Source organism: Anastrepha obliqua, chromosome 5, assembly GCF_027943255.1.
Source record: "Anastrepha obliqua isolate idAnaObli1 chromosome 5, idAnaObli1_1.0, whole genome shotgun sequence".
NCBI lineage: Eukaryota > Metazoa > Arthropoda > Insecta > Diptera > Tephritidae > Anastrepha > Anastrepha obliqua.
In genome coordinates, this window is record NC_072896.1 from 86,087,632 (window position 1) to 86,115,072 (window position 27,441).

Consider the following 27,441-nt stretch of genomic DNA (forward strand, 5'->3'; position numbering starts at 1 on the left):
TTCCAACTCACTGCTACGATATCTTTCTATCCATCAAACGGTGGTACCTCCAGATATTTTAAGCGTGTTTTGAATAACTTAAGATATCCGTAAAGGAAATGGTCTAAAGTTTTTCTTGAACCCTGCTCCCTACATTTCCTGCGTTCCTCGCTCTCCGAAATTCTTATCTTGTAAGCATACGCTGCTACTGGGCTAAACGTCTCCCCTCAACACGCCTATCAGAGTTCTAGTTAGAATCGCTTCTAGCTAGTGATGGTAAAACTCGAGTACGACTGTGGTCGTCATATTTACACATAACGCATGCCTACAAGTGGTCAAGTTCTCCCATCTTTTCGTGAATTTTCTGATCATGTTTTCGTCTAGTTCGTTGAATAATATTCGAATTGGTAATTCGTTAACGAGTTCCGACGATAGAGAGACCTGGTCTCTCGCAATATCGTTTACTACATATCTGATTCCCCTGAATGTCTTTATGGCCTGGAACCCAATAGGAATGTAGCTTACAATTCGATATCAACCTTTCTACTGCCTCGCTACTCTGGAATAGACTGTAGTAAACTGGAAGCTCATACGACTTCCTTAAGCCCAAATCTGGGCAGTATAACCAACCAATCCAGCGCCTACTTCACTCTTCGTTTTAGAACCGTCCGTATACAAGTTAAGTATTTTGTGTTTGGAGCTAAACCTCTTACGCCATTCTTCTTTTTCGATAGTAATCTTGAACCTTTTTACGCTGCCAGGTTTTCTGCAAAAATATCTAACGGTGATTGGTCAAGTATGCCTTCGAGGACTTCCGTCTGAGTTATTCTTAACGCCCCCGTAATGCATGCAGCAGCTAGTCACTGAATCTTTGTTATAGGCGCAAGAGTAGCATAGAGTAGCAAAAAATGCTTACAAATTTAATCTTCAAAATAATAACCATCGCTAGCGACAACTTTTTCCCATCTCTTAGGCAATTTGTGGATGCCGCGCCAAAAAAATTGGCCGTCTTTGGCCAAAAACCAATCATCGAGCCATTTTTTGACTTCTTCGTGAGAGTTGAAGCGCTACTCAGAAAGTGCGTGGCCCATCGATGCAAACAAATGATAATCGGAAGGCGCCAAGTCTGGTGAGTAAGCCGCATGAACCAGCGATTCCCAATCGTACGTCTCCACCAATTCCCGGGTCGCTCTTGTTCGATATGGCAGTGCATTGTCATCAAGAAAAATTACTTTGTGACGCCGATCGGCATATTCTGGCCATTTTCGGTGTATAGCGCTGTTCAAATCGGCCAATTGCTGGTGATAGCGTGCACCGTCAACTGTTTCACCTAGTTTTAATAGCTCGTACCAAATGATACCACGCTAATCCCAGAACACACACAGCACTGCCTTGCGGCCGAAGCGATTTGGTTTAGCCGTTGTTTTTGGCTTGCGGCCGGGCGGACCATACGATCGTTTACGCTTGGGATTGGAGAAATACACCCATTTTTCATCATCCGTAACGATTTGATGCAAAAGAGACTTCCTTTTGAACCGGGAGAGCAGCATTTCACAAGTGGTTTTTCGGTTCTCTTGGTGCCTTTTAGTCAGTTCATGCGGCACCCATCTTCCGACCTTTAAAATCATGCCCATGTCTTTCAAACGTTTAGAAATGTTTTTTTTTGGGCCACTCCCAACTGCTCTGCCATCATTTCATGCGTTTAACCATCATCTTCATCCAACAATGCTTGGAATTCGGCGTACTCAAACTTTTTCGGTGCCCGGTCACGGTCCTCGTTCTCCACGCTAAAATCACCAATTCGGAATCAAGCCACCTGAAGCACTGTGCTCTACTTAGAGCATATCCACCATAAGCTTCTATTTATTAGCATTTGATGAGCTTGAGAAGCGTTTTTCTTCAATTGATAACAGAAAATCAACGATGTCCTCAAATCATTGTTTGAAGGCACGAAATTCGACATTTTTGAGAGCGACAAAAATCCATTGTTGTATGAAACGTAACAAACAATGAACTGAATATTGTTACAAAAAATATTGACGAAAAAAACAAGACATTTGGGAAGGTTTAAAAATACTCCTAGCGACATCTATGGACTAAGAGCTGAAAGTCTCATTTCATAGGTATCTAGCTTTTCCTCCATATTTCGGTTTCACAGTAGCTTACTGTCTAGTACTACCCCAAGGTACTTTGTGTTGATACAAGAGTCAATTTTTTTCTGTTTTTAGTTAAGTGATATGCCAATTAATAAAAATCATTTATGAAGTTTTGAATCAAGCCCGGAAATAAGGCTGCTTGATAAGGTTTTGGATTTCACTTTTTCACTATTTGTTTCCTACTTCACATCATAAAAACAATTAGTTTTGTATGGAAATTTTTCTGCAAATTATTTAAAAAACTAGTATGCGCTTAGAACTATCCAGGTAACATGTATGCACATTTAAAGGGTGGGTCATTGGCTGATATATTTTTAAATCACTTGTTACTTTGGCACTATCTGCCATCTCATGCCGAAAAACGTGACAGACTCTTCATATAATTACAACTAATTTATTTCAACATTATACATTTTCTGTATTTTTACTCACTTAAATTTTCATTAAATTCTCAAATTTGGTAAAATAAAAGGCGATTCCAAAACTCGTCAAAAATATTTGCAAATTGCTGCCAACTTGATGAAATTCGTTGATTGCATTCTGTCCTATCGCTCTTCTTGCTTACCGACAAATTTCATGCCCTTAAAGTCTAGGCGTGTTCTGTGGTCGGTGTCTTTTGTCTTTGATATTTGTGCCGGCTCAATAAATTGTCCGTGTCTGCTCGAGAAAACTCAATTCTCTAAAAAATTCTGCTCAATTCCTTTACACATTTAAACAATTATTTTTTGACGGTATTGTTGAAACTCTCATGAACAGTTTGAATGCTCCTTTTAGGAGGACGCTCGCTCAATTAAATGCTTACTCTTCTTCCCTATACTTTTAGGTAAGTAAAGTAAATTTTTCAAAAGTTACTCATAAGACGCTTGTCAAAGTCCTTGTTTGTATGTATCTAACGCATAGATTGTACGCATCCTTTTTGTTGATTAAATAAATAAATAATAAAAAAAGGTATTTATATTCATTGTGATGATTCATTCCATTGCGATTACCTTACGGGTATGAGTAAAGTTATTTACACTTTTATGGTGTAAATTCTAAAAATTTCTAATATCTAATATTTATTTATTTAATTCCAACATCTTCAATAAGAACCAGAACAAAGGGGTTGACTAATTCCATAGCAAGTAATATCACTTCAGCAGGCAATACGTAAAATTTTCAATATTACCTTCAATACATTGAGCGCCACGTCGCATAGTTTTTTACGAATGTCACGTCGCAGGAAAGCATATCACAGGCGTTGCCTCACATTTGGCTTTCTTGGCTCTAATTTTTTTTTTCAAAGCAGGATGCTATTTGGAAAACATTTTGGTTCGATTTTCATATAAAAAAAAAATTATAAAAACTCTTTAATTTAATTTGTAATTGGCGATAAAAAAAGCAATTATAAAATACGAAATAGGCAGCAGAAAAACAAAACTTGGAAAATCAGTATATACTTTCACACAATTTTTCTAATAAAATACTCACTTGGTCTCTGGTGACAAATTTCGTCCGAACCGATTAGCGTTCAAGGAATTAACAGTTGGATATAACCAGGGTTTGCATCTTAAGTCTTTTACTGATTCAGTGCTGTAAAGCTTAAATCTCTAATAGACATTTTTTTCTGAAAAAAATTTGTTTGGCTACTTTTATAAAAACTATCTAAAAAACATTTTTTTAAAATATAAAATTAAAACAAAAAAATTTTTCTGAAAAAAATGTGTTTCTCTTCTTCTTCTTAATTGGCGCGATAACCGCTTACGCGATTTTGGCCGAGTTTAACAAAGCGCGCCAGTCGTTTCTTTCTCGTGGTAACCGGCGCCAATTGGATACAGCAAGTGAAGCCCAGTCCTTCTCCACCTGATCTTTCCAACGCAGAGGAGACCTTCCTCTTCCTCTACTACCACCAGCTGGTTCTTTCAGAGCCGGAGCGTTTGTATCCATTCGGACGACATGACCCAGCCAACGTAGCCGCTGGATCTTTATTCGCAATGTCCATGTCGTCCGTCGTAAAGTTCATAAAGCTCATTGTTCCATCGCATACGAAACTTGCCGTCTCCAACATGCAAAGGACCAAAAATCTGGCGCATAATCTTTCTCTCAAACACTCCAAGCGTCGCTTCATCGGATGTTGTCATCGTCCAAGCTTCTGCGCCGTACGTTAGAGCGGGCATGATGAGAGTCTTGTAGAGTATTATTTTTGTTCGTCGAGAGAGGACTTTACTGCTCAGTTGCCTACTTAATCCAAAGTACCACTTGTTGGCAAGAAAGATTCTACGTTGGATTTCAAGGCTGACATTGTTATCGGTGTTAATGCTGGTTCCTAAATAAACGAAGTCTTTTACAACCTCAAAATTATAACTGTCAACAGTGACGTGGGTGCCGATAACCGAGTGCGCCGACTGTTTGTTTGATGACAGGAGATACTTCGTTTTGTCCTCGTTCACCACCAAACCCATTCGCTTTGCCTCTTTGACCAGTTTAGAGAAGGCAGAACTAACAGCGCGGTTGTTAAGGCCGATGATGTCAATATCATCGGCATACGCCAACAATTGTACGCTCTTATAAAAAATTGTGCCTGAGCGATTAAGTTCTGCGGCTCGTACAATCCTCTCCAAGATCAGGTTAAAGAAGTCACCCTCTTTGAAACCTCGTTTGAGATTAAACGGCTCGGAGAGGTCCTTCACAATTCTGACGGCGCTGCTGGTGTTGAGTAACGTCATCTTACAAAGCCGTATTCGTTTTGTGGGGATACCAAATTCAGACATCGCGGCAAACAGGAAATTCCTTCTCGTACTGTCGAATGCAGCTTTGAAGTCGACGGAAAGATGGTGTGTGTCGAATCTCATTTCATGGCTCTTTTCCAAGATTTGGCGTATTTGAATATCTGATCGATGGTAGACTTTCCAGGTCTGAAGCCACACTGATAAGGTCCAATCAGTTGCTTGATGGTGAGCTTCAGCCTATCACACAATACGCTCGCTAGAACCTTATAGGCGATATTTAGAAGACTAATCCCGCGGTAATTGGCACAAATTGCAGGATCGCCCTTCTTATGGATTGGGCAGAGCACACTTAAATTCCAATCGGCAGGCATACTTTCATCCGACCATATTTTGCATAGGAGCTGATGCATGCACCTTACCAGCTCCTCGCCGCCATGTTTGAATAGCTCAGCCGGCAGTCTGTTGGCGCCCACGGCTTTGTTGTACTTTAGACGCGTTATCCCTATTCTCACCTCGTCATGGTCGGGTAGCGGTACGACAATTCCGTCGTCAACGAATGGGGTACCGGGATCTTCACATTCTCTGTGGCATGCGCAGCTGTCACTATTTAATAGATTCGAGAAATGTTTCCTCCATAATTTATGAATGCCCTGTATGTCAGTCACCAGATCGCCGTCTTTGTTCTTACAGGAAAACGCTTGTTCTTACTGTAAGACGCCGAACTTTCTGGTAGCATTTTCGGGCGATGTTCTTATTGGCCAGCATCTCAAGCTCCTCGCACTCACGTATTTCGGCCTCTCGTTTCTTCTTTCGGATAATGGACATGGCTCGCGTTGCTCCCGATCGCAGCGTGGCTCTATAGGCACTTCTGCTGTTTTACAGAAAAAATTCTTTAAAAAATTAGGTCTAAGCAAATTTTTACATTTTTCATTTATTTACTTTTAACTAAATTTTTCAAGCTGCTTTATAAAAAACAAGTTTTATAAAAAACTAAAGTTTCAATACATTTAGCTATTGTATAGCAGCATTTTCTCAAATAATTCAGTTTGCAATTTGTTTTTTTTTTCCTTTTTTCCATTAAATGTACGTGCGTATAAATTTTTTTACTGATTTTGCCTTTGAAATTAATTGGGCAGTTATGTTAATTAATTAAATTAGTTAAAAGCTGGTGTTGCGTAAATGAGGCCGACCATTTAATTTGACACCCTTCAAATAGTTTTACATCGCTCGCAATCAATAAAGCTTCTTTAGTAATTTACCAAAAACTAGCTTTTTTGTGTTTGGTTTTCTGTTGACTTTTCTTTGTACCTTAACGACAACATTCTAACACATCACGCCTCTAAGATCCGCACAAAGCGCGCCACTAATCATTAAACGGCGATGTGCTGCACATTTCCCTAGCAGCATATCCGATTTAATGGCCTTCGCATTCAGCAAAAACTAACAGCAACAGCAACGAAAATGTGTAAAAAATGTTGTTGTTGCATTTGCTTTTGTTCGCAGTTATGATGTCCGGCTATGAAAGCTTGTTATTATGGCTGCAGCAGAACGTACCACCAGAACAACAACAACAACAGCAACAAGGTACCACTATGACAAGCATTTAATTTTTTCTTATCGCATGACACACACCTCCAGCCGCCATACAGACATACTATGAATGTAATAAACATATGTATGCATGCGTGTATGTATGTATGCGTGTACACTTAAATATGTGCGTGGACATATTTTGCGCTTAAGCATTTTCGCTGCGAACAACAATCATTACAATTAAATTGGCCAATCGTTCAACAATTTCGCCTCAGAGATCGCGCAGCCAGCCAGGTAGGCAGGCAGGCAGGCCGGAAAGCAGACACCAGCAGTAATAGTTGCGCGCAGCTATTGCAACATTGCATTGCCTCAATCGCAACATTGTATTGCCACAATTGCACGCATTGTAGTCGCATGTGGCTGGTGACGGTGCGTCGTGCGCATCGTGTGCCGCGCGCTGCAGTCGCCTGATGGTGGCCACAGTCAAGGTGTAGAATATCATGCAATGTTGTCACACAGATGTGTTATTGTTGTCCACATACAATGTTTGTGCGCGACAAACAAAATCATATGTGTACCGCGTGCAGGATGCATGCAAACAACAACACAATTACACCAATAACAATAAGCAGGCGTGTTTGCAAGCATTGTGCGCACGCGCGCGCCGCCGCCGCTAACAAAAGACTAGCGCGGATGAAAATAAGCAAAGCAGAAAGCAAAACAAAAAAAACAGAAAAAGCAGAAAAAAAAACAAAAGCGCGAAGTCAAAAGGAAACAGATAAGCGCATAGTCACATTTGTGCGCGGCAAGCTGGTGGAGGCAAACAGGCAACACGCATTATGGCTTGTAAATTGCTGCTTAGTTAGCGAGGAGATGGTGAAGATGCGCGCTTGATTTTGTGCTGTTATTGTTGGCACCGTTGCAGCCACAGCAGTGGCACTAGCTGCGCGGCGTTGAGGGGTCGCAGACAAACCGCAAGCGCTGGCTGCCACAGAGTTGTCGTAGCCACCGCCACCGCCACTGTCGTATAGCGGTTGCAGTTGTTGTTGTTGTTATTGTAATTGCTGTAACTGCTGTAACTGCATTGCAAACACCATTCCGATGCGTAGCAATTTCTAGCATTTACCATTTCTTTTGTTACCGCAAGCGCAACTAGCAATTTGAGTGCGCGCCTATGCGAGCGTGTGTATGTGTGTGTGTATGCGCGCGTTTATTTACAAGCATTCAGCGTCTAACAAGCTTTTTATTTATCCTGCAGCATAAAAAGAAATTCGAACGAGATTTATCACACATGCCATCCACTCAGCCACTCAGGCATTCAGGCGTTCCAGCGACGCTTTCATCGTCTCAATCGTTTTGTTGGCGGCAAGCAACGGCGCACTGCAATCCAACAAGAAGCAGGCAGTCAAGCATTCAGCATTCGTACGACGACAAACGAGCAGCAGCGTTTTGTATTTTATTTTCTTTTCATTGAAATTTCTTTATCGTTTTTGCTCAACAACTGCTGCAGCCGCTGTTGCTTCCCTTTGCCTCCTGCCACTAGCAACTGGGTTGCTTGGCAGCTTTTTCACACAAATTTTCTGCACATTTCTTCCCAGTACACATTTTTCACTTTTTCCATTTTATTCTTCCGTTTGCTTAGCTGCTTTTGTTGAGCGTCTAACAAGCGCTTTTCCCGGCACTCACTGGCTGCTCGATTAGTTGCGCCTTCTGCGCTGATCGCACATCTCAGCAGTAGGCTGCTTAACAAACAACAGCAACAGCAACAACAGTATCAGCACCTGCGGTTGGTTGTGGGCAGCACTCGTATGCCAGTGTAGTTGTGCGTGCGTTTGTGTGCGTGTGGAAAACGCATGCGCATGCGCGTGCACCTCTCGATTGATGTTGATGTGGAAAATTTCTACTCGCACCCAAAACTAACAGTCCGTAGCTAAGCAAGGTAGCGCAACCAACCTAGCAACCCACCGGCAGTCCAGCTTCCCAGCTACATATGTAACCTTTTTGCCAGCCTTCAAGCTTCACTAGCCTTGCTAGTCACAAAATGCGTTTCGATTCTTTGGCTTTTGTATTCACAGCATTGTTTTTGTGTATTTTTTTGTTTTGCTTCTATTGCTTTCGCTCACCTCCAGACATTCTCGGTTTCGTGTGTGATCGCCTATCAGCGTTGAATTCTCGCCAGCAGCTCACTGCCCATAAGTGTTTGCTGCGATCCAAATGAGCGCCGCCGTCTTATTGTGAAAATACGTTTAAGTGAAAATGTTTTTTTTTACTTTAAAATTTTTTTCCCCGTATTTTTAATTTTTTTTTAACTCACGCTCATACGTATTGCGCTATGCCTTCATTTACTTCACCAAAGAATTTATCGCTAGAATTTGCGTCAAATGGTTTGTATTTTTTTTTTTTTTTTTTTGGGAATTCTGAATATGATAGGATATTTCTTTTTGATTTGTCTGGCATTGTTGTTGTGATAGCTTTGTGAAATGCCTTTCCAGTATTAAAAAAGTAGTCAATTATGTGGTAATACTTATCAGAGTTACGTTAACCTTTTTTCTGCCGCAAAAGAAAACTAACAGTGCCTAACTCAAAGAGTTCTGCCAGGAAATTTTGTATGGGCAATAAAAATTATTAAACAAAAATGTTATTTAAATATTACTGAAATACTGAAATTGACGCAGTTACAGAAGTCAGACGCATCAGATATTGAAATGGAAATACAATAAAATTTCTGTATGGAATTTTTTTGGAACATTTTTGTATCGGTTTTTTTTTTGGCGATGAGGTTGGGTTCAAAACGCCTTGGCACCATATAGTAACCGTCGTTACTATGCATGTGGTGATTCCACCAGAATTATGACTCCTCTTCACTTGGAATTTTCCCCCAACCCTTGGACTGCTTCCGCATTGCTTGGTGGTAGAGGTCCAAGATGGCGTCCTCAGAAGGGCGCATTCGCTTACTCACCCTGCGTCCAGGGTCGCACGTTCTGGAAAACATATGCTTAGTGCTCTTCAGCATAAGTTTCCATTTCGTAAGTTTCCTCTTTTTCGGATAATAGTCCGTCAACAAAATTTGCGGTGGCATCCATTTTTCTTCCCCTATCATCATTTCCTCGATTATTCTTTCAGGTGTAAATACACCAATAGATCCTTGCGGAGCTGTTCGCTTTGTATTACACCTCTCACATTTGAAAAAGTTGTCATCGCATTCAGTATCGCCATAAATGCAATTTAGTAGGTTCCCTTTTCCATTCGCCACAAATATTTGCGAAAGGACCCGTGTCCGGCCAAAAACTGTGTGAGGTATATTAATATCTAGTTAACTTCACTGTGCTTTCTTTCTATCCACTTTTTCAAATCGGGTATAAGTCTCGCTGTCCATATACACTACTGTTCAGAGTTCCATCTTGTTTGCCTGGAATTCCTCCCATCTCAGTTTGCCCTCTTATGCTAGAAGTTGTATAGGGACGATTCTGCTGATAACTAAAACCGCTACTTACCGCGATACAGTTCTGTATGAAGAAGCCACTCTGGAAACGCAGGTGCGTTGCACAGATTATAAAGTTTTTCGCCGGCATTTCTCCCTTAGCGAGTCTGCTCACATTTCGCAAGAATCGAGTTCGTCGTGTCGATTAAAAGTTTTCGCTTGCTCTGAGTTCGGCCTCCAAAGTTTGCCATGAGCTTACTTAAGATGACGCTTTCTTTAGCAGACAGCTCTTGTAGCAGCATGATTTATGTGCGCCCGGTAAGTTAGTCTTGCATCTAATGGCACTCCTAGGTATTTGACCCCACTTTTTGTCGATAGAGTGGCCCCGAGTACTCGCATATTTCCTTCTAATGGGATAAGTCTGTTGGTTACAAGGATTAGCTCTGTTTTTTCTGTGACCAGTTTGAATCTGTGGACCTCCTCTAGCCATGTCTGTGCTCGGATCATTACCTGATTTAAATTTCTTTGGGCTTTGCCAGTGCTTCTAGCGATTATAACAGCTTAAATGTCGTCTGCGTATCGAACTAAATGCACATCCTGAGGCATCTCTATTCGAACGATTTCATCGTAGCTTATATTTCAAGGTTCAGGTCCGAGTAATGATCCTTGGGCCGCATCTGCTGCATAAGAGCACGCCATATATTGTAGATAGCTGCGAATAATCTCGAAAGTAGATTAATTGGGATATTGAATTTTGTCTCTAAGGTTTCAATTACGTTGCCCCATCTTAAGCTGTTGAAAGCATTTCTAATGGCCAGTGTGGCTAGTAATACTTACATACTTTACTAAATTAACGTACTTACGTATATACTTACTAGCATAACATGCCTACTTACATACTTATGTACTTACTTAGCATAATAAATTAACTTACTTATGTACATGCTTACTTACTTACGTAGTTGAATTACTTAAGTAACATATTTACTCACCTACTTACATACTTATGTACTTGCTTAGCATACTAAATTAACTTACTTCCTTACTTACTTAAATCTTACTTATTTACTTACTTTCTTCCTTACTTACTTACATAGCTTTCTTACTTACATATTTATTTACTTACTTACTTACTTAAGTAACTTATTTACTCACCTACTTGCTTTCTTAATTACTTACTTACATAACTTGTGTACATATATGCATGTGTACTTACTTAGCATACTAAATTAACTTACTTAGGTGCATACTTATTTACTTACGTACATACTTACTTACTTACGTACTTAGCTTAATTCCTTAAGTAACTTTATTTAACATATTAAATTACCTTACTTACGTACATACTTACTTATTTATTTAATTGCTTCCTTACTTACTTAGCTTAAGTACTTACTTTTAATACTTATTTAACTTATTTACTCATCTACTTGCTTACTTAAATACTTTATTACTTACTTAGATAACTTTCTTACTTACTTACTTACTTATTTAACTTATTCACATTCCTACTTAAATACTGAATTTGTTACTTACTTAATTACTTTAATAATTTATTTACCCACCTACTTACTTACTTAACTACTTACATAGCTTACATACTTATGTACTTACTTACTTATTTACTTAGTTAACTTACTAACTTACCTACTCACTTACTTACTTACTTACTTAAATACTTAATTACTTACTTACATAACTTGCTCACTTACATACTTATGTACTTACTCATTCACTTACTCAATTCACTAACTTACTTATTTACTTACATAAATACTTAATTACTTACTCACGATTTCCGCAATTTCCTCGATATATTCTTTGACGTTCGATGTTCATGTTACTAGAACGGAATTCTAAGAACCAGCTGTGCATTTGATATTATTTGGGTCCATAAATGGCACAGATTTTTTGGCCATCTGTACCGAAAACGTATCGAAGTTTCTCTGTTTTAAGTACGTTTTGGACGGTTGTAACTCACAACTAGTACCACCAAACCAGACACCTTTTTAAGCGTACCGTCGCCTTTAAATCGAGAAATGGTTGCGGCCTGCTGTAATATAGAGAACATGAGATGTAGCTCCTTAAAAAGGGTATTCTAATGGAGAAGCATGAATTTCGCCCAGTTTTTGAAGCGTTTTACAAAGGAAACCTAAAGAATTTTTAATATCCATTTTTTATTTATTATTATTTATTACATTAAAAGCTAGCCCAAACAAAAAAATTAAAATTAACAGAATTATGCGCAGTCAAAGTAGAGGGTCCAAAAAAAAGGGTGTCCTGGCGTGCATGATTCCAATCCTCCTGGTGATCTGAAAAATAAAAACCAAACGGATACTTAATTGTTATGGATGTCGCTATCGAGTGAGCCTTCGACAAGTAAAAAAAAATGTTCACAATATGGCGGCTGTTTGAAAAAAAATGTATTTTTGAATATTTTTCCAACAGGGCCGATTTATGAAATGAAAAGTTATAGCTTCGAGCAAAGGTTATCCAATGAAGAAATTGAAATAAAGAACATCCTCCCCGAATTTGAAGTAAATCGGTTCATTAGGAATCGAGATATCCTTACCGCCGGCTCGAAAAAAAGAGAAAATAGTTTGAGAAAAACACGTTCAAAGGGAAACGCCTACCGTCTTTTGTTCAGTTGAAGCGGTCGGATCGGAACCGATGCCATGTCACCAAAAAGGCTATAACTCATGAAATAATGGGAATTTAAAAAATATGCAAAAACAAAAATCTCGATTTTTTCAAAATTCTACACTATAATGCCCTCTTAAAGACATCGAGCGAAAAAATGGTCAGAACTTTCTTTTTCCCCAATCCTAATTCAGCAAGGATTAAATTTTTGATAATATCTTTCATGCTAATAAAAATTTGATCCGCCATGGTCTTGATATTTTTTTGAAATTCAATAATTTTCTACCGATTCCTTAAATAAGAAGTGTATCCATGCCTTTAATTTGATATGCCCAACAAAGCCCCATCTCAAAACCCATTGGGAATCCTTTTATCCGCAAGCAAGCTCTGGATAAGGTCAATCTGATACGAGCAGACCAACAGTAGATGAACTACGTAGCTCACTTCTAAGGTAACCCGACCGGTCTGACCTAAAAAGAGTGAACTACGAACCAGGTCCCTCATCAATCTACACTGGCCTTGCATTAGTTCAGTGGTTTGACATCATCATCAACATGACTTCCTAATGGAGACAGCTGGAAAGTGTATCGGATTTTCCTCTAATAAAGCTGTAAAAGCGAGTGGGAAGTGGAGAGTATTGAATACCTTCGCTGTCAGTGTTCCACTACTACCAGTAACCGACATCGCTGCCTAAACTCTTACTTCTTTGGATGCCAGACAAACATAGAATCTGCAACAATCCATAGTTTTTTTATTATTTCTACGAGAGACAAATTGTTTTTTTTCCACAGTGTGTATTAGAGGTGGAAATGTATGCCCAAAAACAAGTGTTATCGCAATGAGCCTCCCAACCTAATTGGGTGCCTCTGAAATGAAATTTGAAAAGGCCGGGACAGGGAGCACCAGGAGATTCGGTGGCTCCTTAAGCACTCAGGCTAAAAAGCCCGTGTATTTAGAGCTCTGGAAAGAGGATAGATAGTCAAGTAGGGAAGAAGAAAAGTATCAGGAAATAATAGAGATAGAGATAGAGATAGGGATAGAGATAGAGATATAGATAGAGATAGAGATAGAGATAGAGATAGAGATAGAGATAGAGATAGAGATAGAGATAGAGATAGAGATAGAGATAGAGATAGAGATAGAGATAGAGATAGAGATAGAGATAGAGATAGAGATAGAGATAGAGATAGAGATAGAGATAGAGATAGAGATAGAGATAGAGATAGAGATAGAGATAGAGATAGAGATAGAGATAGAGATAGAGATAGAGATAGAGATAGAGATAGAGATAGAGATAGAGATAGAGATAGAGATAGAGATAGAGATAGAGATAGAGATAGAGATAGAGATAGAGATAGAGATAGAGATAGAGATAGAGATAGAGATAGAGATAGAGATAGAGATAGAGATAGAGATAGAGATAGAGATAGAGATAGAGATAGAGATAGAGATAGAGATAGAGATAGGGATAGAGATAGAGATATAGATAGAGATAGAGATAGAGATAGAGATAGAGATAGAGATAGAGATAGAGATAGAGATAGAGATAGAGATAGAGATAGAGATAGAGATAGAGATAGAGATAGAGATAGAGATAGAGATAGAGATAGAGATAGAGATAGAGATAGAGATAGAGATAGAGATAGAGATAGAGATAGAGATAGAGATAGAGATAGAGATAGAGATAGAGATAGTAAGTCCTGTGAGAATTTTTAAGATTATCTGGCAATTCTGTAGAGAACGAATTTTACTCATTCTCACTACATCGGAACCCAAAACTCGTAGCCGTGCTCTAGCAAAGGCAGGACACTCACAGAGAAAGTGCTCAGTGCTATCCGCCTCCTCCAAGCAAGACAGGCCCATTGGGTCCTCAATGATTCCAATGGTGGTCATATGCTGACCCCATGGGTTGTGTCCTGTAATAATACCGACCATCAACCGAACGTCTTTCCTTCCAAGTTTTAGTAGAAAGTTTGACAGTTTTCTATTCGGACTTGTCTCAAAACACTTTGCAGTTGTGCAGCGTTCTAGACCAGACCATCGCTCTTTATGACCGGACCTTATCGCCTCTATATTCTCATGGAGAGTGACAACCATCGTAAGCTAACCTAACTTAAAATAGTCTAAAGCACGTTTGTTCTTACATTGTAATCCAATTGGGCACAGAGCTTTTTCTCTTTTCGTTTTTTTTTTTTCTCATTCTTCTTCACCACAAATGCACACAAAGGCATAATTGCCTATTTATAAGGCACTTTGAAGCTTTAAGTTATTTTATTTTCAAGTATTTATTAGCAGTGCCTCATGAAATCTGAATTAGCAGCAACGTAAAATTTACAGCTAAGAAAATATGCATAATTGTCACGACCGTTAGTTGCGCTGCGCTTGCAATCAACATTTACCGTTTGCTACCAAATTGCAAAATTGCCAATTGCAAATTGCCCATACAACATGGCAACCCTTTTTTGGCACCACTATGCTACCGGCAACATGGATAGTTTAATTAGAGCTATTCGCGATTTCTGTGCGAGAGTTAACAACACCCGCGCCAAGCGGAAAAAATCACTGTCTCAACTAAAAGGGACCACCACCACCGCACGCCACAGCAACACTGCACGCGCTGAAAGAAGTATAGCCAACGCTCGCTTACCAACTGATACTAAATCAATACAAGCGAATTTTCAATAAATATGTGCGAATATTTGTTGGTGTGCGTGTGTGTGTGTGCGTGTGTTTGTATCACTTATTTTGCATATTGTCCAATCGCTGTGGTTCGTTGGCTCATCCTTTTATGGCAATATTTCAATTTGCTCGTTAAATTAGAACGCGTAAAATGTATTGTTTCGTATGCCACAAGGTGAGCAGCATCCAGCCAGCGCGCAGTTTTTATCTTGATATCCAGCCGTAGTATGATACTTACCTGGCTACCTATAGAGGGAGGCTGCAGTGCATTTGTTAGTAGTTACAAGCGTCACAAGATAACTCGTGCGTCTGCTGGTCTATTTAAAATCGCATTTTTAGACTCATTCCTCGTGCAGCAGATTCCTACAAATAATTGCAATGTAATTCTGTTGCAAACGAGCCATCCAAATCATATATCCGTCGCTGCAGCTTCGCTATCTAAGATTTGTCCAAAAAAAATGTACTTTTTTTCTTTTCTATTTTTTATTTGTTATACTTCTAACAAACATATTTCTTTCTTATGTTCTGTCTTGCAGGTTCGCCACCACTCACCGGCACCGGCATCGTGCGCGTCATTGTGCAAGACATGAATGATCATAGTCCAGAATTTGCGCGTCCCTTCTATCTCGCTAGCGTGCAAGAGAATCTGCCTGCTGGCACCAAGGTACTACAGCCCGTGGCCACGGACAAGGACAGCGGCGATAATGCGAAACTGCGCTTCACGCTGCTTGGCGAGAAAATCGACAAATTCCATATCGACTCGGAGACGGGCGAAATCACAACCGCTGTCATGCTCGATCGTGAGGAGACCGCCGTATACTATTTGACGCTGATGGCGCAAGACAGCTCAGCGACAGAGCCACGCGCTAGCGCAGTCAATCTGACCATCACTGTGCTCGATGTCAATGACAATACGCCCAACTTTAATGCGGCCAGTTTTAATGTGAATGCGCCCGATGGCATACGTGCGGGTGAGTTTGTGTTTGGCGCAAGAGCGACAGACTTGGATGACGGCATCAATGCGCTTATCAGCTACAACATCAGTGGCAAGGATATCGATAAGTTCACCATCGACTCGAAGAGTGGTGTGATTAAGGCAAAAACGCCACTGGGCGCACGCGAGAATACCAGTTTCGACACAATTTACAGCATCGTATTGCATGCTATGGACCAGGGCACTGAGCCGAGATCATCCACAGCCGATCTGACTGTACTGCTACGGCCGGCCACACTCTTTCCGAGTTTCTCGTACATGGCTACTACGCAATTTATGCTGTCGGAGGACGTGCTGGAGGGCAAAGTTATTACGACAATTGTGGCGACATCGCCGAAGAAGGGCAACGCCGGCAATATCAAGTATGAAATTGCTGGTGGCAATATTGGCGCAGCTGTGCATATTGATGCCAGCACTGGTGTGTTATCGGTCGGCAAGGATGGCTTGGACTTTGAAACCGCGCATACGTATGAGATATGGATCGAAGCAGCGGACTCGGATCAACCGCGCTTGCGTAGCGTTATATTGTTGACCATCAATGTGACCGATGCCAACGACAATGCGCCAGTCATAGACAAGATGACTTACTTTGCTGAAATCCTAGAGGAAGAACCACCACCGCAATTCATTGTGAAGGTGCATGGCACCGATCGCGATTCGGGCGATAATGGCGAATTATCTTATCGGCTGACCGATGACTTTGAGGGCACATTTGAGATTGACTCCGACTCTGGTGAAATATACACCACAATGCGTTTAGATCGCGAAGAAATCAGTGCTTATGAGTTGCTCGTTGAAGCAGTCGATCAAGGCATGCCACAACTCACCGGCTCTGCAAGTGTACAGATCACTTTGTTGGATAAAAATGATAATCCACCGAAGTTTACGCGCCTCTTTTCGGTAAACGTGACGGAAAATGCAAACATCGGCAGTTTTGTGATACAAGTCACCTCTTCGGACTTGGATGTGGGCGCAAATGCGAATGCAACATACAGTTTCACCGAAAATCCAGGTGAAAAGTTCAAGATCGACGCGATCAGTGGCAATGTTACCGTCGCCGGCTATCTGGATCGCGAGCAACAAGACGAGTATTTGCTGAAAATTGTCGCCTCTGATGGCGCTTGGCGGTCGGAAACGCCGATTACTATCACTGTGCAGGATCAGAATGATAACGCGCCGGAGTTCGAGCACAGCTACTACAGCTTCAATTTCCCCGAACTGCAACGTGCAGTCGCGTTTGTAGGACAAGTAATCGCCACCGATCGTGACAAGCAAGGACCGAATTCTGTTATTTCATACTCATTGCAGCATCCCTCCGATTTGTTCACCATCGACCCGGCCACGGGTGAGATTTTCAGCAAACGCAAGATGAAGTACAAGCACTCACAGCTCGAAACCTCACCGGAAAATATGTACTCGATGATTGTGCTTGCAACAGATAATGGCAAGCCGCCCTTGAACTCAGAATGCTTGGTGAATATCAATATAGTAGATGCTAATAACAACCCACCGAAATTCGAAAAAGCTGCCTATCTCGCGCCCGTGCCAGAGAAGGCAATGAGCGGTCAGCGCGTGCTCAAGGTGCACGCGGTGGACGCGCTCGACTATGGCGTGAATGCGGAAATCGACTATTTGCTGCTGCAAGGCAATGGCACAGATTACTTTACGATCAGCAAGCACGACGGTTGGATTTCCGTATCGAAACCACTCAATGTGCAGGCGAATACAATATTTTTGGTGACGGCGCGCGCTACTGATCGCGGCGTGCCGCCACTAGCGGACGAAACGCGTGTTACCATCGTTGTGACGGGTGAAAATAGGCACACACCGGAGTTCACCGCGCTGAGCTACCAAGTCATAGTGCCCGAAAATGAGCCGATTGGCTCAACTATACTAACTGTTACGGCTTCAGACAAAGACGAGGGTCCAAATGGCATGCTGACCTATTATTTTTCGGGTGGCAATGAGCGCAAGGAGTTCAGTGTGCACAAAGAAACTGGCGCTGTGACTATTCTACAGCCACTGGACTACGATTTGATACAGGAGTACTACTTGAATATAACCGTCGAGGATTTGGGTTACAAACCAAAGAAGGCCATTGCTATGTTGACCGTCATATTGACCGACATCAACGACAACCCACCATTGTTTAATCAGTCTGAGTACCATGCGTTGATACCTGAAAACCGTCCGCCAAATACACTTGTCTTCAAAGCACACGCGACCGACAAAGACTCGCCGAAGAACGCCATTATACGCTACTCGATCACCAGCGGTACGGGCAAAAATCTCTTCAAGATCAATTCAAGCACAGGCGAAATCAACTCTGCGGTAGAATTCGATTATGAGGAGCGGCGTGAATACAATTTGCAAATAATGGCAGCCAATCCAGATTCGCAAATGCAAAGCACTGCTATGGTCATCGTGCACATAACAGGCGTCAACGAGTACTACCCACAATTTGTGCAACCCGTCTTCCACTTTGATGTATCCGAGTCAGCTGAGGTTGGCACCTCTGTGGGCTCCATACAAGCCACCGATAAAGATGCTGGCGATGATGGCAAAGTCTATTACCTGCTGGTGGGCTCGAGCAACGATAAAGGATTCTCCATCAACGCCAAGACCGGCATCATGTACGTGTCGCGTCATCTTGATCGAGAGTCACAGAACCGCGCTGTGCTTACGGTAATGGCAAAAAATGATGGTGGCATACGTGGCAATGACACTGATGAGGCACAAGTGATCATCTCCATACAGGATGGCAATGACCCGCCTGAGTTCCTGAAATCACTCTACACTACGCACATCTCAGAGGCAGCGCCTGTGGGCACGAAGATTATTAGCGTCAAGGCAGTCGACAAGGATGTACGCCTACAAAACAATCAGTTCAGCTACTCGATCATTAATGGCAATTTAAATCAAACATTCAAAGTTGATCCACTAAGTGGCGATATTGAGACAGCACGCGCTTTGGACCGTGAAACTGTGCCGATATTCAATTTAGTTGTGGGCGCCATCGATACAGGCGTACCACCGCAGACGGGCACCACAACGGTGAAGATCGAACTGGAGGACGTGAACGACAATGGGCCAACATTCGAGTCCAGTGGCTTGATTGGTTACATATCTGAAAATGAGCCGGCGGGCACCTCTATCATGACACTCGTCGCAAGAGATCCTGATCTGCCACCAAATGGCGGTCCCTTCACTTACTACCTCGTGGGCGGCAAACACAAAGCATACCTTTCGATTGACAAACACTCAGGTCTGGTCAAGTCGACAAGAAGTTACGATCGCGAAGCAACACCGTCGTTGGAGGCGGCGATCGAGGTGGAGGACAACGGTGAGCCAAAGCAGCGCGCACAACATGTGCTCACCATCAAAGTGCTTGATCAGAACGATAGTCCGTCCTCGCCACGCATGGTGCATGTGCTGCTCAACACCTACAACGATGAAATACCCATCGGCAAGATTGCGGATGTGCATCCCAACGATCCAGACATCACTGGCGATTATAAATGCAAGATTGTGGCAAATGCGCAGTCTAGTCCGTTGGGTATACTCATAATACCAAATGCTTGTGACTTGCACACCACCTACCAGACCACCGTCAACGGCTACTCATACACCGTTTCGGGTAACGACGGCAAGCATAACGATGTTGCATCCACTGTCACCGTAGGCTTCCAAAACTTTGACAGCGATGCAGTGGCGCAGTCCATCACAGTACGCGTGCCCGAAATGACGGCCGAGCACTTCCTAGCGACGCACTACCGCAACTTCGTGGAACTACTCAAGACGACAATTGAGCCCAGCGACGAACTCAAGGTATACAGCATACGAAATACAGGCGAACACGCCGCTGATGTGGAACTCATATTGGCGGTACGCAACGCAAATCTGTCCTATCGCACGCCACGCTACATCGTCGAACGTTTGAATAAGAAACGCGAATCAATTGAACGTCTCTTGCAAGCGCCTGAGGGCGTGTTAATCGGTTACAGTCCTTGCAGTTCAGCAGCGACGGGTGCTTGCGAAAACGGTGGCATGTGCACTGCCGAAATACGCGTGCACGAAGAGACGCACACGCTGAACATCGTCGACAGTCAGTCGTTGATCTTTAGTGGGCCACATGTTTCACACGACTACAGCTGTAGGTGTCCAGATGGTTTCACCGGTCAGCAGTGTGATAAGCAACAAGATCCTTGCACGCCGAATCCGTGCGAGGCGAATGCGCAATGCCGCCGCATAGGCTACGACTTCCAGTGTATTTGCCCGCCTAATCGAGAGGGCAAGAATTGTCAGCAGGAACGCGGTGATGTGTGCTCAAGCAATCCGTGTCGCGGTGGTGGTTCCTGCAGACATAGTCCAGATGGCGCCTCATTCTTTTGCCTTTGCAGGCCAGGTTATCGCGGAAATCAATGCGAGCATGTGTCCGATTCATGCCGGCCCAACCCCTGTCTGCATGGTGGACAGTGTGTCAGCTTGAAACCGGGTTACAAGTGCAATTGTGCGGATGGGCGTTATGGGCGGCATTGCGAGCGCGCAACATTCGGTTTTCAGGAGCTCTCTTACATGACCTTTCCAGCATTGGATGCAGCGACTAATGACATTACCATCATTTTTGCCACAACCAAACCGGATGCGTTACTGCTCTACAACTATGGCATACAAACGGGTGGACGCTCTGACTTTGTGGCGATTGAGGTGGTGAAAGGAAAGGCGTTCTTCTCTTTTGGTGGCGCGCGCACAGCTATAACAACTGTGGTGGTGGACGCCAATAGCAAAGAGAGTTTGGCCGATGGCAAATGGCACAAAGTTACCGCCACGCGCAACGGGCGCGTCATGTCGTTGAGTGTGGCCAAGTGCTCGGAGAATGGTGATGTTTGCGAGGACTGTCGACCCGGCAATGCAAACTGCTATGCGCAGGACGTTGGACCTATTGGGTAAGTTAAAAATTTGTAAATAAATCAAAAAAATATTCTCATATTTTTTCACTCTCGTTTGCAGCACTTTGAATTTCAATAAGCAACCGCTGCTGATTGGCGGTCTTGCCTCCGCAGATCCAGTGTTGGAGCGCCCAGGTCAAATACACACGGATGATCTCGTTGGCTGCATGCACAGCGTATCAGTGAATGGACGCGCGCTGAATATGAGCAATCCCTTGAAGCAGCGTGATGTGCTGCCCACTTGCAACCGCAAAACCGATGGCGGTCCGTGTCAGCAGAGTTTGCCCAACGATCCGGCGCTATCGCTTTGCGGCAACTTTGGCACATGCATGGATCGCTGGCACACAGCCATGTGTCAGTGTGGCGCCAATCTACTCTCACCCGATTGTTACAGCTCATTGGAACCGATCACGGTTATGAGTGGTGCCTTCGTGGAGTTCAAAATTTCGGAAAAACATCGTCGCATGCAACTACTGGATAATTTGTATGCTACCAGTAACATTTGGTCGTATGATATTGCGCGCCGCAGACGCTTCACCGTTAGTAGCGACAACATTACGGCGCTTGCGCAAACTGTGGATCTACCGAAAACCGTTAGTCTGCTCTTTCGCACCTACAAAGAAGATGGTTTGCTTCTTTTTGCGGCCACCAATAAACAGTACACCGCAGTCGAACTAAAAGCTGGTAAATTAGTCTATTACTCCAAGCAGAACGCCGTGGTGAATATGACCATCCAGCAGCCGAGTATGCTGAACGACGGCAAGTGGCACAATCTCACGCTCTTCACATCGAATCGGGTGCTCCGTCTACTGATAGATAACAACAAAGTAGGCGATGAGCTTGATTCGGCCGGCGTTCACGACTTTCTCGATCCATATCTGACCGTACTCTCTATAGCAGGCGTACGACGCGAATATTATCCGCAGGAAAATGTGCCTACCAGCTATGAGGGCTGCATTGCCAACTTCACAATCAACAACGAAGTGCAGCCCTTCAATGGTTCGGGCACCGTTTTCAACGAGGTGGTTGCGCGCGGCAAAGTGGCTTATGGATGTGTTGGTGACTTGGGTATTGGCGCGGCACAAGCCTCCGATCCAGTTAGTATAGGCATCACGCTGGTGATCGTCTTCTTCGTCATACTCGTTGTGGCCATTTTGGGTTCCTATGTTATTTACCGTTTTCGTGGCAAACAGGAAAAGATTGGCAGTCTGAGTTGCGGTGTGCCCGGCTTTAAATTAAAACACAGCGCTGGCTCGGCAGCGTCGCAGAATCAAGCGGATCATGTGCTGTCGCGTGGCAGGGGCGTACATGCCGGCGATGGTGCAGTCAGCTATCATGTGGACAGTGGTGATTTGATACGCGGTGTAGGCGGTCATCACATGGTCGGCCCCGAGTTGATTTCGAAGAAGTTCAAGGAACGTGAAATCAACTCAAATGATCACCAACAACAACGGCCCCAGCGCCCCGATATAATCGAGCGTGAGGTGGTCAACAAGAGTCCGCCACTACGCGACGAGCATCATCCACCCATACCACCGCCCAGCCAAGCGCACCATCCACATGACCATGCAAGCTCTGTTGACTTAGGCTCCGAGTATCCCGAACACTACGATCTAGAGAACGCCAGCTCCATCGCACCGTCCGACATTGACATCGTCTACCATTACAAAGGCTACCGCGAGGCGGGTGGCGTGCGTAAGTACAAAGCCACGCCGGCACCGGTCGCCTCCTACACGCATCACAAGCACCAAGCCACTGCCGCACAACAGCAACATCGACATTCGCCACGTCACGGTGTCGGTGTCGGTGGACCATTTGTGCCGCGTGTGCCGCCTCAAGCTAGTCAACCACCGCCACCTTCGAGTACACCACGTCCACATCAAAGCACGCCACTTGCGCGTCTCTCACCCAGCTCTGAATTGAGTTCACAGCAACCGCGCATACTCACGTTGCACGACATCTCAGGTAAGCCACTGCAAAGCGCGCTACTCGCCACCACCTCCAGTTCGGGAGGCGTCGGCAAGGATGCGCTGCACAGCAACAGTGAACGTAGCTTAAATAGTCCAGTCATGTCGCAGCTATCCGGTCAAAGTTCGAGCGCAAGTCGACAGAAACCTGGCGTTTCGGCGCAGTCGCCACCACAAGCACCCATCGGCCTGACGGCTGAAGAGATCGAAAGACTAAATGTGCGACCGCGTACTTCCAGTCTAGTATCAACACTAGACGCTGTCTCTTCCAGCAGCGAAGCGCCACGCGTGCCAGGTGGCGCACACCATTTAGCGCTCGGCGGTGGTCTACACAACGCCGATGTAGATGCACACAGCTCCACATCGACCGATGAGAGCGGCAACGATAGTTTCACCTGCTCGGAAATCGAATATGATAACAACAGTTTGAATGGCGATGCAAAGTATCCGACAAGCAAGTCGGTGCCCGACGATAGACCAGATCGCAGCGGTGTGGGACGTGCCATGAGTGGTGATGGCGTAGGTCCGAGCATGGGTAAAGTGCCACCAATGCCACCACATTCATACGATGGCTTCGATTCGTCCTTTCGTGGCTCACTCAGCACTCTAGTCGCCAGCGATGATGACCTCTCAACGCGCATGGGCGGTATTTATAGGCAACTAAACGGGCCGGGTTCACCATCACAACCGAGTCTGGGCTGGAATTACTTGCTTAACTGGGGACCGAATTTCGAGAGTCTAATGGGTGTCATCAAAGACATCACGGAACTGCCAGATGCGGTGGGCGAACAGCAGCAGTTACAGGCGGCGCTATGTATGCCGGGAAATACGCAAAAGAACTCGGAGGAGTATGTGTAGCTGTGTGAAGCAGAAGGGGACGTCTCTTGAGAGAGAGAGAGAGAGAGAGAACGTGAGAAAAGAGAGAGAGAGAACGTGAGAAAAGAGAGAGAGAGAGGGAGAGAGAGCGCATAGTTTTACGTAGGAAGTGTGAATAGCAGAAAGGGCTAAATACGTGATTTAGTGTATTTATGTAGCTTTAGTTTTTTTCTCTTTATTTTTATTTTATTTAATAAAATATTCGGTTTAGTTTATTTAAAAGCAAACTAGTTGACATTAATTCCTGCCATTCACTAGGACTTTCACGCATAAACACTAATATAATATTATTTATTGGGTCTGACTGAATGCCATGACTGTGCCCACGGGACTTTCAAATTTAGTTTTAAGCGCGATTTTTTTATGAATTGGCAATATTGAAAAAAATGGCGACTATCTGCTAATAAGCCTACTGCCACTGTCAGTTTTTAAATCAAGATATTATTTTCATTTTTTTGGTCGTGTGAATTATGGGCCTTGCAAAACAGAATTTCTAAAAATTAATTGCATCACTTTTTACTCCTACTGCCAAATATTTTGAGAGAATTCATCTGTAATTGTAATCATTTAATGCCTCAGTTAATTTTTAGTTAGTTTTAGCACTTCATTCAGACCACACTTTTAGGCTTAGGTAGCATAAGAAGAATGTATCCAATTTTGTGTTAAGGCCAATTGTGTTTTATCGCCTTGTATCAAGGCCTAACTCTAGTAGCCTGTAGGTAGTGTTAGTGTTAGCCTTCGCATAAATTAATTAATTGATTGTATAATTTAAACTTACGTAGTTATCCAATTAATAGCAGTAGCATTAAGTTTTAGTACTCGGAATAAATATAAAATATTTGTGTGCTATATTAAAAATAATTAAAAATATTGTAAAGCATTGAAAAAGATTTTAGAATTTTTTTTTAGATTTTTTATTTTATTTGTAATGTATTTAACTAGAAACTGTATTAAAATAAAATCTTGCCATAAGATTTGCGCATATTTAAAAATAAAAAGTAAAGTTAATGCATGAAAGCAAAAAATAACTAAACAAAGAAGTTTTCAAAAATGTTAAAATAAAATTTTAAATAAATTAGAAATGAAATTATTTCTAGTTCTCAAAAGTAAAAGCAATCTTCCAAAAAGCTTTAAATAACTAATCTTTAATTATGAATTTCACTACTTCATATTTATATTTAACTTACTAATTTTCAAAAATGCAAAAATTCAAACCCATTTACTCGTACTTTATCACTTCAAAAAATTATTGTAGTTGTTAAAAAAAATGAAGTCTTCCCTTTTTGATACAAAAAAAATTTAACAAAATTTAACGAAATGTTTTATAAAAATAAGGGACATGTAACTTGCACTTGAAAGCCATTTTGCCCATTGCACTTTCGAACAAAAATTAATTTTTCTACTTTTGTATAATATAAGTTTTAAGTAAATTTTAACGAACAAATTTTTAGTGAACAAATAAAATTCAAATACCCAATTAAAATATGTACACATTGTTTTATTTTTTTCGAGGTAACAGAAAATTTAAGCGGGTATTCTAGTCTAGAAATTTGAAAAAATCGAAATTTTTTTTTTCAAAATTCGATAGTTTAAGTATTCAAAAATATCTCCCTAAAAGGATTTTTCAAATTTCGAATTATTTTCGAAGTTACAACTATTTTAGTGACGCGACAGCTAAACTAGTTTGAGCGGACGGCGAACTTCAAACGTGTTTTTCTCGAAACTACTTCTTTCGATACGGTCGGCACGATATCTCAAGTTCTAATCAACCGATTTGCTCTATCGCATGACGCACGAAAAACTGGAAATTTCAATTTTTTAATATGTGTAAACAATTCGAGAAAGCTTAAAAATTAGGGAGAAATAGACCTCAATTTTTGAGTAGCCGCCACTTTATGGAAAAAAAATGTTCCCCCTTTTTTTCGGCGTCATACGATAATGACATTGATATTAATTAAGAATTTGTCAACTTTTTTTTCAAATGGCCACAAGGGTAGAAATCGTGACGACGAGGAGACTGTCCTCTGTTTTCCCCTTCCACTTCAAGGACGCATGATTCCATGAAATTTTTTTTATTTTTTTTTATTCATTTTGTGTGCTTTTAATATATAAATAAATAAATGATAAAAAAATGGATAGTAGTAAAAATATCAATAGCTTTTTTTTTTATTCACCGTCAAAAATAGAATACCCCCTTCTACACTCTACATCATGAATTACTAAAACTTTGAAAAAAAAAAATGTTTCATTGATCGAAACAGGTTTATTTAATCAATCAATGAAACAATCAATCAATTGGTCAAAATAGGTCTATTTCAATCAATCAATCAACAAATCAATTGGTGAAAATAGGTTTATTTAATCAATTAATAAATCAATCAACCAAACAATTGGTCAAAGTAGGTTTATTTAATCAAACAATCAATTGGTCAAAGAAGATTTATTTAATCAATCAATCAATCAATGGGTCAAAATAGGTTTATTTAATCGATCAATTAATCAATCAATTGGTGAAAACAAGTTTATCTAATAAATCAATAAATTATTGAGAATAGGTTTATTGATTCAATCATTCAATCAAATAGGTTCATTTAATCAATCAATCAATCAATCAATCAATGGGTCAAAATAGGTTTATTTTATTATGAATAAGACATATATATTAAAATAGAAATTATGAAAAAGTTGTATATACTTCTTTTTAAACGAGCCGCATATAAAAAATGGTTGTGAAGTATAAAAAACAGTTCAAAAATGGAAAAATTATTATTATTTGGCGAGAAAGATGAGTATATCAACTCCATGAAGATATATTTTTTTGTCAAAAAGTATTTACATTTTATTCTGTTATCGTTTTTTGAAAATGAACCACTCGCACTTCAGTTCTGCCTTTTCACTCACTTACACAAGAGTGAAGATATTTCGAAATGTCATCAAATCTTACTCCATTTTATTGAGTTTTATTATAGCTAAATATACTTATTTTGGAAGTACTTATTTTGGAAATAAAATTGAATCAGAACTGTAATCCCATATATGGGCCCACATGCGGTAAAGGATTAAGCACAATTTTTACTACACTGAAGTACTTCAATTTTCAATGCAGTAAATAATTAATTAAATAGTAACCGAAGATCGAGATCGAGGTAGTTAGATGAAGTGAAAGAACACCTGGAACAGCTCAATCTAAAGAACTGTAAGGAAGCGGCAACGGATAGAGCAGCATGGAGATGTACTGCTCGCTGGTCGTCCTGAAGTCTTTAACTCCGACGCCTTGCTCGAACTCGTGGAAGCTGAGCCAAATTTGACAGTCGATATGATAGCTCAGAGGTTAAATTCATCGCATGGAACAGTTCACAGGCACCTGGTTCAGTTAGCAAAGGTTTCAAAGCTGGGAAAATGGGTTCCGCATAGACTTTCCGTCGCCAACCTTCAGCAGAGAGTGAATGTGTGTGCTCAGCTGCTGCAACGGCTTGAAAATGAAAGCTTTTTGAACCGTATCGTTACTGGTGATGAAAAATGGGTCCTTTACAATAATC

The 27,441-nt window shown here is 41.8% G+C and overlaps 1 protein-coding gene across 1 annotated transcript in view; it reads left to right on the plus strand.

Moving 5' to 3' along the window:
• The window catches only part of LOC129248860 (cadherin-related tumor suppressor), a 126,609-nt gene extending 102,661 nt beyond the window's left edge, over window positions 1-23,948 (plus strand). The window contains exons 7-8 of the mRNA XM_054888472.1: window positions 15,653-21,056; window positions 21,121-23,948. Of these exons, the coding sequence (XP_054744447.1) occupies window positions 15,653-21,056; window positions 21,121-23,884 (8,168 nt within the window). The 3' untranslated portion in view covers window positions 23,885-23,948. The remainder of the gene's footprint in view (window positions 1-15,652; window positions 21,057-21,120) is intronic.
• The last annotated feature ends 3,493 nt before the right edge of the window (window positions 23,949-27,441 follow it).